Below are 20,928 nucleotides of genomic sequence, written 5' to 3' on the forward strand. Positions count from 1 at the left end.
TCTATGTACTCAATACTTGGTTGGGCCTCCTTTCACATGAATTACTGTATCGGTGTGTGGTGTCATGGAGGTGATCAGCCTGTGGCACTGCTCAGGTGGAATGGAAGCCCACTTTGGTTTGATAGTGTCCTTCAGGTCATCTGCATTCCTGCAGGACTTGGCACCTGCCCACACTGCCAAAGGTACCAAAAGCTGGTTCAATGCCCATGGTGTTTCTGTGCTTGATTGGCCAGAAAACTCACCTGACCTGAACCCCATAAAGAATCTATGGAGTATTGTCAAGAGGAAGATGAGAGACACCAGATCCACCAATGCAGATGACCTGAAGGACACTATCAAACCAACCTGGGCTTCCATTCCACCTGAGCAGTGCCACAGGCTGATCACCTCCATGACACCACACACCGATGCAGTAATTCATGTGAAAGGAAGCTCAAACAAGTATTGAGTACATAGAAATGAACATACTTTTCAGAAGCCTGACATTTATGTTTAAAATATCCTTTTTTAATTGATTTTGTGCAATATTCTATTTTTCTGAGACACAGAATTTTGGGTTTTCATTATCTGTAAGCCATAAACATCAAAATTTCAAGAAATAAGGCTTGAAATATTTCACTCTATGTCTAATGAGTCTATATAATATATGGGTTTCACTTTCTGAAGTGAGTGACAAAAAATATTGAACTTTTTCATGATATTCTAATTTTTTGAGCTGTACCTATATTAGGTACTTGACTGACATTTGCTTGTGTCCATTTGAGTTTGCAGGACTTGCCAAAAAATGAGGGCACTTGATACCAAGAATTTAAACTTCAGATTCTGATACATCTTTAATACAGTGGGATTAATATATAGAACTGCAAAAATATCAGTGTATAGTCACAGGTACGTTATAATAGCGATGTGCAATTTTGTCGATGTTGGAAACTAAACTAAACTAAACTGCAGGAGAAAGTGTCATTTTTCAGCCAGAGAAATAATCAACTAAATTAAGTACTGAGTCATTCTACATAAGGCCAAATGCGTAACCTGCTGATTATTGAAAAACTTTTCCTAGGATGGAACACAAACACAAGTGGACAAGGCCAAGGTTCATTATAGTGAACCCCATTAGGTCTGGTTTAGTTAAAGTGTTACCAGGATGCAGGGGTGGGATATATACAGGACACTCAACCCATACAACATAATATAACACAACACAACCTCCACAGAACTTCGTCATCAACCATGAGGGTCATCAACCTGGTATGTGTGGTTTTACTGAACCTCTGAGGCGTTACATAATACATTATATACATGTAAAATCTGACTGTTGATGTCTCCATATACAGGGCCCAGACCCGTCTCTGAGTTATCGTCCAAATTTGGACAAAAATGAAGTTAAGGAGAAGGAAGAATATAGAAACTTTGAGGTAAGCATCATCTTTCATAGACAGATAATATGTGCTAAAAGTGATTGAAATGACTAATGTGATTTAAGACAGTAAAAGTAGAGAAATGGGAAACAAGTGAAAAATACAACACTGTGCAGGCATGGACCACTGTTCAGCTCACAATAGATTTTACAATGCTTTCTGCTAAATAAATGAGAATTATGCTACCCATCTTTTAAGTTTTTATATTTTTTAATGATAACAGTATTAGAATTTTACTGATGTACAAATACAATTAAAATATAGATTTACTTTTTGGATGGAAGAGAATGACTGGATTTGATTCTTTTTTTGCCAAAAACAAAACAAATCTAATGCAAAGAACAAATATATTTATTAGTATATTGTGCGTGTCATTCTTTTATGTTGATACATTAATAACTTTTGTTTTAATAAAAAACAAAAAAACAAGAAGTGTTCTACTATTTTCTAGGGCTCCTGACAGTCATCGGCCTTAGAATTATCATCCCTTTTCTGTCCCTGAATGTGTCTGATCTACTAAATTTTTACAACTTCAGAGCATATTTACTTGAAAGTCTGGTATTAAATGCAGCAAATATAAATTTGAATCTTAGAAAGAACTTATTTTAGAGGAAATTAACAATTCTTCCCATTTTTCATTGTGTATTTCAACATTTTTATGACATATTTTTGATTGTCCTTCATTCTTATATAGTCTTACAAATACAGCCTCTTGATACTGTTTAATCTAGCTTTATATGCACTCATTTAACACAATGCATTACACCAGCGACACATATAATTGACTGGTTAGAGAAAATGAACAGAGTTAAAAGAGCAGTTGTAATATGTGTTTTTCTTACCCCACATAAAAACATTTTAGTGCTGCATTAGCATTGAATGTGTTTTTGAAGGAAAACTGAAGGTTGGTCAGATGGAAATTTATTCTGAAAACCATAAAAACCTATTTGTGTTGTTTCTGTGTGTTTTTTCAGAGTGGAAGCTTAATTGACCGTGTGTTCAACACATATAAGCTGATGCACACCAACCAAACCCTGGACTTTGTAAAGCAGAAGGTGGGTGAATTTACAGAAAATCAGACAATTCTGCACAATTCAATGCATATTTTTTTTAAATGTTGCATATGTTTTAGGTTGAATCCCCCTGATCCTTCTTTATCCGTGTTCTGAACTGTGGTTGACTGCGTTAGTGTGAGCATTTTGGAATGAGCAAACAAATGTCTTCTTCCCCTCTGAAGTTAAAGTCACAGGGCGAAGAGCCAAGAAAAAGTTCAGTTCAGACCAAATACTGTCTGAATGACCTTTATATGAGTGACCTGGAGCAAACTTTAAAAAAAAGTACTTAACAAACATTTATTTTCTCTCCAAACTGCGTTTTCTCTCACAAAAAGGAAGACAACCTTAAATGATTAACATGATGAACAAACAATAACTATTTGGGTGCTTCTATGAAACTGGTCCCTAAAAACAGGACATGGGGGCTAAAAATTCAAACTGGATGTAGACTAATGTTATGAAGCAAGTTTGGAAGCACTTTGGGTCTATTTTAAAAATAAATATTTGCATTTACATTTCAGAGAAACTATTTTTCAGATAAAATACATTTTTATATTATTTTACATTATACTTAATACAAAAATCTGCATGTAACATGGTCAAAAGGATTTGAAAATTGCATGCTAGTATTTTTTTGAATATCTCTTTATTCTCTCACAGGTACATTTTGAGAATTGAACTAATTATGCAAGGCAGAGTGTTTCACAAAAATGACCGCTGTTGCAAAATCATTTACGATTTATATGCGTTTAACTTGGCGAGTTCTGCATGTACAGGGTGGGGAAGCAAAATTTACAATATTTTGAGGCAGGGATTGAAAGACAGTGTATGACCAATTAGTTTATTGAAAGTCATGAGAATTTATTTGCTACAAGAAAATTTACATGATAGAAAATGTTTTTATTCTATGTGTCCTCCTTCTTTCTCAATAACTGCCTTCACACGCTTCCTGAAACTTGTGCAAGTGTTCCTCAAATATTCGGGTGACAACTTCTCCCATTCTTCTTTAATAGTATCTTCCAGACTTTCTCTTAATAGTTTTGCTCATAGTCATTCTCTTCTTTACATTATAAACAGTCTTTATGGACACTCCAACTATTTTTGAAATCTCCTTTGGTGTGACGAGTGCATTCAGCAAATCACACACTCTTTGACGTTTGCTTTCCTGATTACTCATATGGGCAAAAGTTTCTGAAAAGGTATGGATAATAGTGTTAGGTATGATTATGACATCAATATATGTTTGGTTTCAAAACAATTGACGTAGTGCCCGCTGAGAAAAAACAACTAAATGTTCATTGTAAATTTTGCTTCCCCACCCTGTAACTCAAGTGGACACGATGGGTTACATGCAAAATATGTCTAAATTTTTCTTTTATTATTGGGTCTAAAAAGCTGTCAAAGTGCCAGGTACCAAAATGTACCTAGTTTCATAGAAGCACCCATTTACTTTTCCCCTCCTGCAGCACATTGATTGGACCAACTGCAATCACATTCAGATGGCCATGATGGACGCTATTATGTCTCTGGACCAGCTGGTGGATGAGTCTGATCCTGATGTGGACTTCCCTAACTCATTCCACGCCTTCCAGACCGCCGAGGGCATCCGCAAAGAACATCCAGACAAAGGTATCACATATAGACAAAGACAGAAATACACAAAGAGGCTGACTACAAACATACATCTGGTGAACGTTCCCTTATTCCTCCTTAGACTGGTTCCACTTGGTTGGTCTGATCCATGATGTGGGGAAGATCATGGCTCTTTGGGACGAACCTCAGGTAAACAGATAAGACACATATTTCCAATTACACAAATCTTACAGTGTACTAGTCTTCACATTCATAACAGATATTTTCTTCATCTCTTAAACATGCTTTCCTTGTTTATTGCTCTTGTTTTTATGACCAGCATTAAATTCTTTAGTTTTATATGAGACTGTTTTGATAAGTGATCTTTCATAACAACAATAACCCTAATACACTTACAGTTGTGCAAATGTGGAGATAATCGAATCTAATAGGAGTGTGTGTGTGTGTGTGTGTGTGTGTGTGTGTGTGTGTGTGTGTGTGTGTGTGTGTGTGTGTGCGTGTGTGTGTGTGTGTGTGTGTGTGTGTGTAGTGGGCTGTCGTAGGTGACACCTTCCCTGTCGGCTGCAAGTTTCAAAACTCCATTGTGTTCAGAGGCAACACCTTCATAGACAACCCAGACGACAAAAACCCTGAGTACAAGTAGGTTTTCTCATGTGGCATTTCTTAATTTAACGATATTTTTTGCATCAGAAATTACACTACCAGTCAAAAGTTTGGACACACCTGGTTTTGATGATGATGATGAAATTCTTTATTCAGTCATCACATAATAATACAACCAGTGTCAACAACAACACTTCAAACATTACAAACATTACCAACAGGTTAATGACTGAAAAGGCACAGGCAGAACCAAAATGTTTTTCTTTATTTTCATGACTATTTACATCGTAGATTCTCACTGAAGACATCAAAACTATGAATGAACACATATGGAATTATGTAGTTAAAAAAAGTGTGACATAACTCAAAACATGTTTTGTATTTTAGATTCCCCAAAATAGCCACCCTTTGCTTTAATTGCTGCTTTACACATTCTTGGCATTCTCTTGATGAGCTTCATGAGGTAGTCACCTGAAATGTTTTCCAACAGTCCTGAAGGAGTTTTCAGTGATGCTGAGCACTAGTTGGCCATCTGCGGTCCATCTCATGTCATTTAAATGAGAAGGTGTGTCCAAACTTCTGACTGGTAGTGTATATCCATAGGTTTTGAGGCATATTACCTTTTAGATTTAAGGTCCTTACACTGGCTGCCTGTCCGTCCATCAGAGGATAGACTTTAAAGTTCTGTTGCTGGTCTATAAAGCTCTGAATGGGTTAGGACCAAAATACATCAGTGAGCTCCTGACTCAGTATGAACCCCCCAGACCCGTCAGGTCATCTGGAGCCGGTCTGTGTTCAGTTACCAGAGTCAGAACCAGACATGGAGAAGCTGCGTTCAGCTTCTATGCTCCACATGTCTGGAACAAACTCCCAGAAAACCTCAGATCACCTGAAACAGCTCATTTAAATCCAGGTTAAAGACCCACCTATTCTCAGCTGCATTTGAGTAGAGTTTTTATTCTTTTAAGCTTGAAGTTTTTATCTGTTTTATCTATTTACCTAATTTTGTTTTGATTTGTTTGTTTTTCTTATGCCTATACTTTTTATTGCTTCTGCTATAATGCTTTTAATGTTTTATGTAAAGCACTTTGAATTGTCTTGTACATGAAATATGCTATATAAATAAACCTGCCTTGCCTTGCCTATATTACCTTTTCTATCTTTAGCACTGAATTTGGGATATATGAGCCAAACTGTGGTCTTGATAATGTCACCATGTCCTGGGGCCATGATGGTGAGTCAGTACATTTAACAACTCACAAACAGTTTTCTCTATTGTCTCATTGCATGCACACCTCCATATGACCATAAAAGAAGCTGGTTTCCAATTCTCCAATAAAAAAACATCAGCAATTGTGAACAGACATCTTCACCGATGATATTATACTAAACTCCTGCGTTGTTCTCTACAGAATACCTTTACCGTGTAATGAAGTACAACAACTGCCCCATCCCAGAGGAAGTGAGTAAACTGCCTCATGCTCTGTCATTGTTTATGCCACACGATGATTATGCAATGTCACAGTAAATGTTAGGACATTTATTTCAGTCCATAATTGCATAAATTTTTCAAGATTGAAGTGGGGAGATTCAGACTGTTGGATAAAGTCTTCTTCAGTACATACAAAAGATCCTCAGTGGGGTTCAGGTCTGGACTTTATATTATATTATTATAATATAGTTAAAATTGTAATTACTTTTCTCAAGACATTTTAGGTTGTTCATATTTGTTAAGGTTTTAAATGTAAATATTTTCATACATTTTCTTACTCTAAAACAGGGTGAAATATTAAGAGTTGTCATCATTTGTAGACTATTATGATAATATTTTACTGTTCTGACCCATTTGAGATCAAATTGGGCTGAACCCCTGCTTGACACCCCTGCTACAATCATATAAATCTCAAAATATTTAACCTTAACTAATGCATTTCAATGGGGAAAAAATGTGGTCTGAGGAGTCCAGACTGTTATGGATCGGACCATTTAGTGGGCTGGGTCAGGAAATATATACAATATACTGTACATGTGGAGAGAAAAGAAATATTTGCATATGCTTTCAAACTATACATGAAACACTACAATTTGCATTTTAATAAAATGATGCATCTACCATGCAGAATAAGTACATACAGACATTGTACTGTACATTTTTTCATACCTTAAAATATCCAGAGGATATGGTGTATGTATGTGACATTATATTGATATAGGGGTATTTATTCCATATGTTACATTTCATAAGGATTAACTTTATAGAAATAAAAACAGATTTTTACCCTTGCTCCGATTCAGTTAAAGGGGTCATATTTTGTTTTTTTAAACAGAATTATGCATTTAAAACATTTCCCTGTGGTCTACATAAACTGTAAATGCTCTGCTTGGGTCTGAATTCTTCATTAATTCAACTCCACAGGTCCATCTTCAACCCTATTTCTGAGTAATGACACCAGAAAGGTGGTTTTGAGCGCTGGCGCTTTAAATGCAAATAAGCCACTTCACACCCCACCCCCTCCAGGTTGTTGACCATGCTGCTCTGTCCCATTTCACCGTACTCAGAGAAATGTTCATCGGAAATGTTGACCATATATGTGCAAATATTGTGACGTAACTAGTTACAGACATAACAAATTAAACAGGAATTAAAACGGGTTGTAGAAATCCACTCGATTTTTGCCAAAATGAATATAAAGATAGCTTTGCAGCACCTAGAGGTTCAAATTCAAACTATTACGGTCCCCATATACACAAATAAATGTACCAAAGACTAATAAAAGTGGGTTTAGCAAAAATATGACCCCTGTAATGTTTCCAGGGTTAATATGAATCTACACATCTTTCTTTAGGGGCTGTACATGATCCGCTTCCATTCCTTCTACCCCTGGCACTCCCATGAAGACTACATGCATCTGTGCAATGACAAAGACCTGACGATGCTGCCGTGGGTTCGAGAGTTCAAGTGGGTATCCTCTACTCATTATCACTGATCGATTACCTACTAATGATATCTGCAGCTCTGATCTGATGTTGCACCTTTTGTTGTTTCTAGCAAATTTGACCTGTACACCAAGACCACCGAATTACCCGATGTCGAAATGCTGAAGCCCTACTATCAGTCTCTGATTGACAAGTACTGTCCTGGAGTACTGAAATGGTGACGAGCACGGACTAGCACCACTACATTATCAGAAATCATCAAATAAAGTTCATGATCGTACTTAGTACAAAACTTTATATATTGTACAGTATACTGAATCATTTATATGACAATTAAAAACACCTATGTACACGTGTGGAATTTTAAAATAAAGAGCAACTTTTATTTTATATGTATTAAAAATCTTTCAAAAGTACATTTATTTTTGTCTCATTTCTGACAACAATGACAGAAACAAGTGATTGTTCATACAAAAGAGCAGCAGAGGGAAGTGTCCAGAGTGACAGAATTAAAGTAACAAGTGCAAACACACCAATATAAACCTGTATTTATAAACAAATACAACAGGACAGGCCATACATGCAGAACTGACAGACTGGCACAGACACACATCAAGTAACAAGAGTAAACATCCTACATTTCTCTTTAGCTTTTATCCAGTATGACCCACACTTCTGCTTCGATTTCAGTGAATTCAGTACATTTGTGAAGACTGCTCAGTTCAAGCAAGTCCAGAGTGGTTCAACAACTGGTTTCTAATGTGGATGCAAAAATACAAAATGCATGGCAGTAAGATTTGGGTGAAACAAGGTGAATGGACTATTTTCAGAACTATCTTGGCAGGAAATAAACACATAGAACAGATAGTTCGATCACACTGGAATCAGTAAAGGCAGGTGGTGATATCAGATGACATTACAGTATCTTTTTTTAAGACTTCCTCTGTCGAAGGATCTCATTTTTTTCTCTCATTTGTTCTTCCTGCTCAGTCTCCTCTGTCATTTCTTCTTCAATATCACTGCCTTTTTCTTCTCCTTCACTGTCCTCTACTGCATCTTCCTCTTCTCCATCCTCCTCCTTTTCCTCCTCTTCCTCATCTTCTGCCTCCTTTTCCTCTGACTTGTCTAGAGGGTCTGAAGAGATGTCATGTGTGTTTTCTTTGTGATCAGTCTCAACCACAGAAGCTTTGAATTCTTGTGGCGTCTTCTGTTTGTTTCTGTCTCGTAGTCCCTGCAGCAGACAGAAGATGGCGCTGCAGGCCATAAGTGTCCAGATGAGCAGAGGGGCAGGAACACCCCTGACCTGGGAACGCATCCATCGAACGGCTCGAGAAACGGTGTTGTTGGACATACGGCGAGGAGCAGATTTGTCCTACAAACACCACCAACAATTAACACCCTGAAAAATAACTTTTCTATCAAGATTTTCATGGAAGTATTTGACATTTTTAAGATACATTTACCTTGAGTCCATGGTGGTTGAGCATGTTTTCTAAGAAGGAATGACCCAGATGCACTGTGGGATAAAATTCTTCATCATAGACCCTCCTCCACCAACGCTGTGGGTATGATCTGTCAAGCAAAAAACAAAGAGCCATTTACATACAAACCAAAACTCCATTATCTGATTTCTGGAGCTATCAGACTACTCAAGTGATCATGTAAACTGCATAATGTGATATGATTTATCAGCTAACTGCAGTAATCTGATTAAAAGAAATCGCACCTGGATTTCTCCCTGATATTCCGATATCTTCATAAATGTATACAATTTATTTTTTTCTTTTACATCTGAGCATGTATATAAAAAAAAAAAATAATAATAAAAAAAAATAATAAAAATCACAAAACAGAAATAATGTAGACAAACATGAGCAAAAGACTTCAAAAATCCTCCCTGCGTGGTGTGTCTGTATGTTTATATACATTTATGCATGTTCCTTCTGTAAAATGTGCCTTATCTCACTGTAACAAACTGTAGATGTGCGGTAAACACCATAAACATCCTGTAAGAGCTTGCTAATAAAAAACTAATCTATAAAACAAAAACATTAAAAAAAACATGAGCAGAAGACAGCAACAGGAATTCTGAGTTTGCTGTCACTATACAAGTGCATAATCTGAAAGAAATCTGATTATGGACAGACATCGAAAACAGGGTTTTTCGATTATCACATTTCTGAAGTGCATGTGTATGTGTCAGATCAGATTGTTACAATAACCTAATAACTCCCAGTTATTGGATTTTTATGGTCATATAAACAGGCAAAAACAGACACCAACTGAGATGCAGAGATAAGATTGTGTGCTATGTATGTATATATGTGTCCAGTCATGTCATGTAATGAATACTGTGGGCTAGGAGTGATTTACTATTATTATGAAATATGAAAACTACTTTACATGAGCCCAGATGTCAATATCTAGACAAGTTGGAAAATTGCAGACAGCGTATAAAACTGCACAAAGTACAACCTACTTGAACCCTAAACCAATAAAAAAACATCTGTTTAGTTTTAATATGTTTCCAAGTTGTGTTGATTGATACATAAACAACTAAAGCAGTTGAGGATTTCTACGTGTAGCAACAGAGAGGAGTACTGACCCGTCGGCCTTTGGTTCTGTGAACCAGTATTTGTAGCGATGGGCTCGGAGGTAGGTAGGAGGCTGCTGGTGGAACGGATATCGATTTATATCCGTCTGGATCAGCTCTATCACTGCAGGACACAAAATCAAACTTACAGAGATTAGCTTGTACTCGGCAGACGCCATTTTTAGAGCCCTTTATATTTACTGCTCTTATTGAGTTGAAATTTACGACATCACAGCAAACCTAAAACTTTGTGTAATTAGTTTTTGGTGATTACGGTGAATATTTAAACTGATAAAGTGGAATAAAAGCTCAGTTTGTTCTTAAATAAAAGTACTTTCAGTCATTCAGCTCACCAACCACATTGCTCTTCAAAAGCAAACAAAATTAAATACACTTGCAAGTACAGTATATACACAGAAGCTGTTGCATTGGTTAGAATGCCACTTGTTTCCTTAAATACATTCAATTGATAAAACAAAACAAAAACAGCCTCACCTGGTGGTTGGAGGTGCAAACATAAACTCAACATAGCTCCTACATTGATATTTCATCGACTCTATGCCACATTATCCATAAAGTGATTCCGATCAGCCAGTATAGAATAAAAACGCAGAGTTCTGCGGGTCCGTACCATCTGTTTTGCCCTGTAGTAGTCTGTACATGAGGCTGGTGAACCATGGAGCATGTGTATGAGAACCCAGAGCAGCAAACCACATCTGCCAGTCCAGCCTGGGCTGGTGGGGCGTTACTACAGGTGGGGAGGCACTGAGGTTGCCTGGTTTGTACATAAACTCGATCTCCTACAAAAAGAAAAAAAACATGCAGATAAAACAATATTAACACAGTAGACAGATGGTTTACATAGAATTTACATTAAATTGTTTGTAGTAATGTCAAATTAATCCTTATAAGCAGATGATTACCATATATTATTTTTTGTCTTTATTATTTCTCATGCAAATTACATTTAATCTAGTTGGCATTAATGAGACTATATTAAATATAGTACATAGTATTTATTAAATGTATATTAATCCAGGTTTGTTGATCATTTGCGTAACCTACAAAAGGCAGCCTGAGGAACAAAGCTTAGCTGCTGCTATCTTGTAACAAGCTTTGAGGAAATGTTTTTCACAGATAGAAAATGATTTGTTTTCAGTGTGCATTCAGCCTGTAACCAGGATTACTGCAAGTATGATGGGAGTAGATATAATAGTTTTATCATAATTTTTATTTGTTGTATTTTATTGTCGCATTAACATTTATTTAGGAATAACATGGTTTCATGTTTATGCAGGATCACTGCCTTATTAACCATATACAATTACGCTAAGTTATATATACAAGGCAAAGACTATAGACTAAGAAAATAAAACTGCAGTAGAGCAACATGCATGGTAATGATTGTGTGCATTTTTCAGTCACTTCTGTACAGAAAGTACCTTCAAAATATGAACCCCCACATTCTGCCTCTGTGCACAGCTAGTAATACCTCAATTCCAACTTCCAGTTACACTTGAACTTGCTTTTTTCTGACAATATTGGCCATTTCTTGATAAAGACAAACAGACACTGATAATCAGGCATAAAAAAAAGCCACAACTGGAACAGTCATCTTTTTCTGGGCAGCTAACCTCCTTCAATACCCCATTTAAAGCCAGATTTTTGGTCAATCTGCCAAGCACAGTTTCGCTTGATTGGTCTTTTTCAAACGACCTGTTCATTGGAGCCTAAGCCTGCACCCCATCATCTAAACCACTGAACAATGTCTCTGTGAGCTAAGTTTACAAATGGCTAGTTTTAGTCAAATAAAAGGTGACGTTATGGTTGAATGGGTGTTATTTGTTTGTCTGTTGAATACTGTTACTGTTCATCAGGATGTGACAAACAGTTAAATAAAAGTGGGGATAGAAATTGGTATTAGAGACAAACACAGAACAAACAGAAACTTACCAATGTTATAATGGAACAGTTGTTAAATGGAGGTGGGTTCACATTTTGATACCCCCGCCCTCCACTGAAGTGAATGAGTTTTTTAATAGATGACTATGACACATACCCTCTAAATTATGCATGTTAATTTCCTGCCTTGATATTACGTATTATATAACTGGAGACACCTGTACTGCCTCATCTTTGATCCATCGGTCACACTGATTTTTTCTCTCACCGTCCATGTGACTCCATCATTACTCCCCTCGATGACCACCTCGGGCCGCCCGCCAACACCGGTCATCCTTCTGAACAGGCCGTATGAGTTGACCAGCTGGTAGCGATCAACTACATCATAGGCCTGTCTCACTGCTGGCCACAACCTGGCATTAGAGTCAAACTCTATGTAAGTGAACGGCACCTGGAAGAGAATAAAAGACGGCGATGTAATGTCATTTTTGTCATGGGTGGTACACGGGTTTAACAGCTAAATGTAGGTACAAAGTGAGGGTAAAATAATAACTGCAAAACAATAATAAGCATTTATTAAATGCATCCCTACTCATGAAATCAGGATTGAGCCGCTGCCAGTACAATATGTACAAACTTATCGAGGGGTTTGTTCTTTGCTACTTGATAACTCAGCATTAGGCCATCAGGACGCTGAACTTTCAACCCCCAACATAACACTCAGCCCCCCCACAGGCACACAAACAAACAAAAAAAACGCACATATTGCATATTTTGTAACATATTGCACATATATTGCTGTTTACACTACATATTCATATGTACATTTTGTATTTCATATTACATTTTATGTATATTTTATCTTCTAAGCCATGCATAGTTTGCACAGGGGTGCTTGTTGCAATTCCACTTCACTGTGAGTGTACCTGTACATCTACACGTGACAAATAAAAATCTTGAATCATTAACACAAGATCATGGTTAGTGTGTGTTCACGCTTAATCCCACAAGTGAATTATGTAGCCAGAAGTTACTTTTATTATACTGGTGCCATGTTGTGGAGTGACCTTTCATACAAGACTAGATTGTAATATTTCATGTGATAGAGTAGGGTAACAGACTGATTTTGTTTCCTTTTCGGTGAAATATTTTGACTCATCAGGAATAGATGCTTGTATTGTCATAAATAACTCATTTCTATCATTAACATCTAGAAATATCTTATGAATCTATGATTTTTGTGGATTTGGTTTGTCTGATGATCTGTAACTAAAAAAATTTGAATAAATCAACATAGTAACACAACAGAAGAGAACTTATTTTGGTCAAAGTCTAGCAAAAAAAAAAATTAAACATCCATAGTTTGATTGTGGTTTTGATTTACCTGCCATTGTTTATGTTTAAAATATGAACTTTAACTACTACTGTAAATTCGACAGCACTCACCAGGCTGACCGTGAACATCGCAGCAGTGGCAGCACCAAACACAGTCCACTGGAGAGTTCCCCAAAATCTCTTCAGGAAACCATGAACACATGCACACCTTTAAAAAAAATACATCCATATTACTTCTACTGGGTAAAGCTAAGTTTAAAAAAAATCTGGGGTGGTTTTTGCCTATTTTCATACACAGGAACACCTTTTCAAACAAATCCTTACACCGCGAAAGCTGTTTGCTCCATATATTCAGATAATATGCGGAAACATCTGACGATACAACAGCCAGTGAAAAAAAGACATCACATCTGTTTTAGATGAAAAACAACCATAGAAAGCTCTGCTTCAGCGCCACCTGCTGATGACATAATGCAACCTAGTGTATTTGCTCCAAACCAGTTATGCACATTTTCATTTTTCACTTTAAATTTATTTGACATTTTATGGAAACACAGCTAGTGCGACTCTTACCTGAACATGGCTATGACCATCTCCCATGTAAGAGAGAGGACTCCAATCCAGATACAGGGGATAGTGACGGTCTTCAGGAACTGGTTAAACTCGTGATACGTGAAAGCTGGAGGGGCATGATATAACAAATATTTAACAGCACGTTGATACTTAGATTCCTTACGGCATATACAGATGTAAGCATACACACCTGTCCTGGAGGAGATGCCGTTCTTTTTCGCATCAATCTGCAGGTTGAAACAGTTTATAGTTCCAAAGATGGTGAGAGACCAGACAGCCAACTCCACATGGTAACACAGCCACGACCACAACCTGGAGTCTGACCACAACACAAACATCAACTTCTAATGATGTGCAAACCCACTACCATGATTTTATTGTCCTTAATTTGTTGCATATGTACACATGTATTAGGGTTGACTTTACTGCTGTTGCTGGTGTTGTCTGTCTTTCGCAGCCAGAATCGTACATGCTGATCATCCAGGAGAGACAGACAGAGGGTCAGCGTCAGCAGGTTGAAGAAGTTGTAGTTGCCAGACAAAATGATAAGCACCTGCAGAAGAACCTAGGGAAAATAATAAACAAACATAATTTATTTCTCCGAGTTACACTTTGAGAGGAATGAAAGCACTGCGACACATGTTTTTATCAGCTGCTGGAAGAAAAAAAAAAAACAAAAAACAAAAAAACAACAACCAATCTTTAACACTGAAATCAAAATTTCTTCAGTACGTCAGAATTTTGAGTTGTGAAAATGTAAAAAAAAAAAAAAATCCAAGTTTTCTACTCTGGAGCCAACTCTTTTTACTGTGTTTGTGATAAATTGGTCAAATGTACTAATAGACAGGAATATGAAGCCCAATTACGACTAACCTAAGTATAAAATCAGCTAGGATCAAAATTGTTAAAATAATTATGTTTCTTCTTTTGGATTGTGACAGTTTGTTGCAGTAGCAACCAACATTAATCATCTATTATGTTTGGGTTAAAGCCTAGTTTCCATTTCATAAACATCTTGATGAAATTGTTCACCAGAATAATCACTTACATTACCCAAATTAGGAAAACAGTCAAGATGCAAGAGGAAGAAATCAGTTTTGAGTGACAATCTGCAACCCATCTGCTTTTAGCATTTTAGATTAATCAGCATCATTTGGGGCTCTGTGATTGCCCAGAAAAATCTGCACCACTTGCACAAATGAGTCCCAAGATGTTCAGTTCTAGAATTGAGCTTCCAGGTCACCAATGAGGTCGCTAGTGAGATCACTTTGAATTAAAAGGACTGAAACACTGGTGTGACACTGCAAGTGGCTATATACTGACTTATGCATAAGTTAAAACCCTGACATTCTGAATAAATTCAAAGAAATTGAAAACACATTCTGAAAAATTCCAAAAATGAAATATCTACCAACCTGTAAATAAAAAGCACCAATTCTGAGCCTGCGCAGTGGACTGAAGAAAAGGAATGGGACAGCGATTTCTATGACAAAGGTCCCCGCTACACTCATCTTCTGCCACCACACCGGCAGCTGGTGGGCGAACCAAGCCAGAGGGGTGGGGATACACTGGGTCTCATAGTGATAGGTCAGTGCTGTTCAACACAAAGAGGAAATACAGTGGTGAGGAAGTCTTTGAACTTTGCCAAGTATTGTTCCGTTCTCCAAACCCACATGCTCCCTTCTGCACATGCTCTGTTTGATCGAGGTCAAAACTGGATGTTTCAGTAATATAATGAAACACATCCAGGGCATGACATGTTGAAACTGTCAACATTTTAGGTTTGTTACTTTTTCTTGTTAACAATAAACAAAAAATGTGATGCATCCTCACCTTCTGAAACACACAAAAGATTGCTGCAAATATTTCATGATAATATCCAAGATTGTGTAAAATTTAACAGGGGTCCGAAAACTTTTTTCCACTACTGTAAATGTCATCAAACAGTAAAAATAGAAGAGATACTGATATTAACTAATAAACAGACTGTACTGATTATCAAGTGCATTAACAGCAGTTACAGTGACTTGAAAGTCTTCTATCTTTTAAAATGGTATCACGGTAAGCTTTGGAGTGTAAAGACGGCATGACTGATGACGATGAGGCAGATTTATGTAAATGAGACCGTGACACAAACACATACCAGTAAGGCCCCACCAAGTAGGACAACGTGATGTGAGTTTTACAACTCCAGAGGCAAACATCAGCCTGAAGAGCAGCCAGCGGATGAGCCAGAATGTCACACGATCATGCTCCCTGACCCTTCGTGACCCTCGGATTAATGTCAGCGGAGCAATGAGGATGCAAAGGAACCCGGTCTCTAGAAGCAGGTTGTCCCTGGACAGCATGAAGGAGCGAGGTGGAGAGAAGTGACGAGGTACCTGTCAGTGCCAGTCTAATGACTTCAGTGTTTAATGTTGTTGCACAGCAGCAGTGACAAACATCACTCTAATACAGAAACAGTGGGCTGTCGATGACATACACGCATCAGCAAACTGCCACCGACCTCTGGGGCTCCTACAACCACCTGCTATTCACAACACTAGTGTGCAAATTACACAGAACAATAAACAGATCAACACTGTCACCTTGAGCTGCACAATTGATTGGATTACATTGACTACAATTACATGAACATTAGTATTACTTTCCCCCTAATTCTGAAAAAGACAATATTCCAAATAAGCTGTTTTTAAACGGCCAGTGACACTGACTATTCCTCTAATATTCCTGTTCACATGCAGCCATGTAAACCACATTAAAAATACTGTTTTTCAAAGTTTTGCATTGGTTGCAGATGTTTCACTGTCAACATCAGCCCTCATCTTTGGTTCCTTCATGCACCTGAAAAAGTGCATATAAATGTACTGATTGTCAACCTGTATAATTGTATAATTGTAAAATGCTGCAAATGCTGATACGTTCAGTGAACTGAGATGAGTGCTTTGGAAAACATGCAAAATATCAAGTCATTACATTGTTTTATTGCTTGTGTTTTTATTTTGATCTCAGGTAGGCCAGACCAGTAAAATAACAGCATAATAACCTACAAATAATAACTTCAACTGTTCTCTTTGTTTTTGGTGCAAAAAGTAAAAATGCAATTTTAACAATATTATGTCTCAGTTTCTCATTTACACATGTTCATTACAACTTAGAGATCGCAGTGGATCTACAAAGGCATAAAACATTTAGTAACAGACATATTGCTAAAATTGCACTTGTTGCTCTTAAGAAATTTCAGGTTCAGATTATTCACATTTTTTGTGAAAGGATAGTTTGTAAATATTAACATTTTCATCATCTAATTTAACTTTTTTCACACTAAAACAAAAAAAGGACAATTTGGAGTTGTCATCATTTATAGTAGAGGTGTCCAATCCTGGTCCACCAGAGCTACTATCCTGCATGTTTTAGATGTATCCCTCTTCCAACACACCTGATTCAGATGATAAGCCTATCATCAAACTCTGCAGAAACCTGATAACGACCGTCAGGTGTGCTGGAAGAGGGACACATCTGAAACATGCAGGATAGTGGCTCTCAAGGACCAGGATTGGACACCCCTGATTTATAGGTTATTATGCAATTATTTTACTGGTCCGATCCACTTGAAAATCATATTGGGCTAAATGTGGCCCCTAAACTAAAATGAGTTTGACACCCTTTACTGTTAATACCTTCAGTATAATTTTTGCATTTCACAAGTTCCTCCCACAGGCCAGATTTGACTCCTTGGGGGGCTGGTTTTAGCCCGCGGGCCACATGTTTGACACCCTTGTGATAAAGAAAATGACATTATGCTGTTTCCACGACCACTTGAATAATCTGATAACTCCAGAGTTTTAGTGTATAAACAGGCTCAGTGTGTCAGTAACACTCACCACTGGAAGTAGAGGAAAACCTGACCGACCTGAAGGAGACAAAGACAAATGACAGCTGAGACATGACAGTTACAGAAGAAACCTATGAATAAAACAAAAAACAGTGTAAACATACCTCATACAAGGACAGGTACAAGGCCCAGAGGCAGAAAAACACCACGCTGTCTCTGAATGCCTCTACGAGTGTGGCGACAAGGCTCAGAGCGGCGCCGATGAGACACAGCAGCTCCATGGCGGTATGTGTGTCCAGGCCGAACCGAGGTCCGAGCCACAGCAGGGTGGGAGACGACACCAGCTGTTCCCATAAAGACTTACCGCTGTATCGGAGCCTCCAACGGGCAGGCAGCAGGCCCTCGTTTCCATAGAGACCTAAACACAGCACAGCAACATAGAGATGAGTAAATGTCCGAAAACAGAATTAAGTTAGTAACGTGCTCTGCCAGTACAAGCCTCCAGAACAGCTTCAGTAACACTCTACAGCTGCATTTCTGAGCAAATGGGTCATGGGGCTGTTTTTATCAGAATAAAATACACGATAATGTGACAAGTTCATTTCTTAAATTTTGACCTCACCAAAGCCATGTGGAGCAACCTGGAGAAGCTTCAAGATCGAGCAAGGTTAAAAAAAAAAAAAAATAATAATAATAATAATAAGACATGTTTGGCCATTGTTTACAGTGGTGCTCCATGCATTTTTTATATCGTCACCTTCCTAAAATTATTGCCAGTCATTTTTTTCAGGAAACACATAAAACCTATCCAGAAATGTAGAATTTTAGGATTTAGGCAAAAAAGTAATTTTTGTCAAAACACATACATGCATACATACATTTATTTATTTATTTATATAAATAATGCAATCACTCAAAGATGATGTAAATGGTACAACATCATGAAAACATTGTAAAGAAGAACAAAATTGAGTAAAAGAAAAAATCATCCTATTTGTACTTATTTTAATGGTGGATAATTCAGTTCAAGATGCAACTTTGGGTGTTTTTGTTGTTTTAACATCTAACTTTCGAGTCTGGAGTTGGAAAAAGTTGCTCTATGAGATGTATAAACTCCAATCTTTCAGAATATAGTTCCAGAAATCAGTTTTTGCATACGTAACAATTCTGCTTCTCAGCTCATTGTTTATGGATTTTTTAAATCTTGATGTTATCAGATATCAGGATCATGCCTCTCACCAGCAGGATGGTAGAAAAATCCATAACATTATATCTTCATATGATCTAGTTAATATGTTTGTATTTTATTTAATAGTTACTGTGAGAAGCCTGTATATCAGAATGTATTCTTAGATGAATATTTAGTCCAACATTACTCCAAACATATTGCCTTAGTGGTTTACAGTGGACTGAGATTTCATTGTGAAAAGCTGAGCTCAGTAAATTGCGGCCAAACTGATTTAAGTACATTTATTTTAGCACATGGGTGTGGACGAGCGTGGTGGTAAAACGTCCACATGAAAAGTTAACACATAAAAACCTGCAGGCGCGAAGTTCATGGCTACAAGCTAAGAAAACACAGGCAGTAAATGGGAGTGCTATGCTAGCTCCGACACAAACCCTGGAGTGGAGTCTCACCTGGAATCTGCACGTAAAGGGAAACAAAAGCGGACAAATAAATGACCGCCATGCACCACAGGAACATCCGCCGCGGTAGAACTATCTCCCCCATGTCTAAGCCCAGCTGCCTCCGCCTCTGCCCCCTCTGTGTAGCCGCCTGGGGATCAGAACTGACCCGCGGACACGTAGCGACGCGGGGAGGATGCAGCTGACGTGCAGGGTCGAGCTCGTAAGAGTCGGATCTGAGAGTCGATGCTTTGTAGTGAATCAGAAGAGCCGGTGTAGTGAAAAGATACGTATCCCAGCACAGAAGTGTTTCCCCTGGCCGCGGGAGCGCGCATGCATTCAATGGAGGCGGGACTTCGACACTGCCCTAGAATTCACCTAAAGAAAAGGAAATTAGACACATTTGCATAGTTGAGTCTCCGTTTTAGTGCTCTAGTTTTATCAACAAGGTTTGGCAGAGGAAAACAAAGCTCTTAAAGCAAAGCAAATGCTTTAATTTGTACGTGTTATTCAATGCATTATTGATTAAATTACACTGAAATCATGCTGAGTGTGTCAGATAATATGTGACCGCGATGTACCGAAGTATATGAAAGAGGAAAGTTGTCCATATTCACTGTGGTTACTTGGTATGGTCTGAATTATACACAGAATTAAACCACTTGATGGTCAGGCCTCACCTGTCCATCACATCACATGAAATCATGTAGATCCAGCTCTCATTGGCTGGCGTTCTGTGACGCTGCGCTCTCATTGGCCGGCGTTCTATGACGCTCTGCTCTCATTGCCTGATGTTCTGTGACACTTCGCTCTGATTGGTTGATGTTCTGTGACACTGCGTTCTCAGTGGCTGACGTTCTGTGATGCTCCGCTCTCATTGGCTGATGTTCTGTGACGCTGCGCTCTCATTGGCTGATGTTCTGTGACGAGCCGCTCTGATTGGCTGATGTTCTGTGACGCTGCGCTCTCATTGGCTGGTGTTCTGTGACGCTCCGCTCTGATTGGTTGATGTTCTGTGACGCTGCGCTCTCATTGGCTGGTGTTCTGTGACGCTGCGCTCTCATTGGCTGGTGTTCTGTGATGCTCCGCTCTCATTGGCTGGTGTTCTGTGACGCTCCGCTCTCATTGGCTGATGTTCTGTGATGCGCCGCTCTGATTAGCTGATGTTCTGTGACGCTGCGCTCTCATTGGCTGGTGTTCTGTGACGCTCCGCTCTGATTGGTTGATGTTCTGTGACGCTGCGCTCTGATTGGTTGATGTTCTGTGACGCTGTGCTCTCATTGGTTGATGTTCTGTGATGCTGTGCTCTTATTGGCTGGTGTTCTGTGACGCTACACTCTTATTGGCTGGCGTTCTGTGACGCTCCGCTCTGATTGGTTGATGTTCTGTGACGCTGCGCTCTCATTGGCTGGTGTTCCGTGACGCTGCGCTCTTATTGGCTGGCGTTCCGTGACGCTG

General features: G+C 38.3%; 2 protein-coding genes across 3 annotated transcripts; one reads left to right on the plus strand and one right to left on the minus strand.

Moving 5' to 3' along the window:
- Nucleotides 1–1,230: 1,230 nt before the first annotated feature.
- On the plus strand, nucleotides 1,231–8,162 carry miox (myo-inositol oxygenase). Its single transcript, XM_030136690.1, has 10 exons — nucleotides 1,231–1,248; nucleotides 1,335–1,415; nucleotides 2,393–2,473; nucleotides 3,940–4,102; nucleotides 4,188–4,255; nucleotides 4,596–4,705; nucleotides 5,836–5,903; nucleotides 6,082–6,131; nucleotides 7,516–7,628; nucleotides 7,719–8,162. The coding sequence occupies exons 1-10, from the start codon at nucleotides 1,231–1,233 to the stop codon at nucleotides 7,825–7,827; spliced, it is 861 nt and encodes a 286-aa protein (XP_029992550.1). The 3' UTR covers nucleotides 7,828–8,162.
- lmf2a (lipase maturation factor 2a) lies at nucleotides 7,965–19,666 on the minus strand. 2 transcript variants are annotated; one of them, XM_030137198.1, is made up of 14 exons: nucleotides 19,483–19,666; nucleotides 18,009–18,262; nucleotides 17,894–17,922; nucleotides 16,153–16,346; nucleotides 15,425–15,603; nucleotides 14,415–14,574; nucleotides 14,200–14,328; nucleotides 14,010–14,115; nucleotides 13,548–13,644; nucleotides 12,370–12,552; nucleotides 10,831–10,999; nucleotides 10,212–10,323; nucleotides 9,070–9,178; nucleotides 7,965–8,978 (listed from the first exon to the last, which is right to left on the minus strand). In XM_030137198.1, exons 1-14 carry the CDS (start codon nucleotides 19,574–19,576, stop codon nucleotides 8,538–8,540), a joined length of 2,256 nt encoding a protein of 751 aa, XP_029993058.1. In that variant the 5' UTR covers nucleotides 19,577–19,666; the 3' UTR covers nucleotides 7,965–8,537. The 2 variants fall into 2 exon arrangements, with proteins under 2 accessions (XP_029993058.1, XP_029993059.1); XM_030137199.1 differs by having other exon boundaries at nucleotides 14,436–14,574; nucleotides 19,483–19,662.
- Between the last annotated feature and the right edge of the window lie 1,262 nt (nucleotides 19,667–20,928).

The sequence above is a fragment of the Sphaeramia orbicularis genome, chromosome 6, assembly GCF_902148855.1.
Source record: "Sphaeramia orbicularis chromosome 6, fSphaOr1.1, whole genome shotgun sequence".
In the NCBI taxonomy this organism is placed as follows: domain Eukaryota; kingdom Metazoa; phylum Chordata; class Actinopteri; order Kurtiformes; family Apogonidae; genus Sphaeramia; species Sphaeramia orbicularis.

What these genes read in the sequence shown, in the direction of transcription:
- lmf2a (XM_030137198.1), bottom strand. Translation starts at nt 19,576, where the DNA reads ATGGGGGAGATAGTTCTACCGCGGCGGATGTTCCTGTGGTGCATGGCG. An exon ending in TTGGTGCTTTTTATTTACAG is followed by an intron (nt 14,575 to 15,424) that starts GTTGGTAGATAT and finishes TATTTTCCCTAG; the next exon opens with GTTCTTCTGCAGGTGCTTAT. An exon ending in ATGGTCATAGCCATGTTCAG is followed by an intron (nt 13,645 to 14,009) that starts GTAAGAGTCGCA and finishes TTTTTTTTAAAG; the next exon opens with GTGTGCATGTGTTCATGGTT.
- miox (XM_030136690.1), top strand. An exon ending in TGGACTTTGTAAAGCAGAAG is followed by an intron (nt 2,474 to 3,939) that starts GTGGGTGAATTT and finishes CCCCTCCTGCAG; the next exon opens with CACATTGATTGGACCAACTG. An exon ending in CAAAGAACATCCAGACAAAG is followed by an intron (nt 4,103 to 4,187) that starts GTATCACATATA and finishes ATTCCTCCTTAG; the next exon opens with ACTGGTTCCACTTGGTTGGT.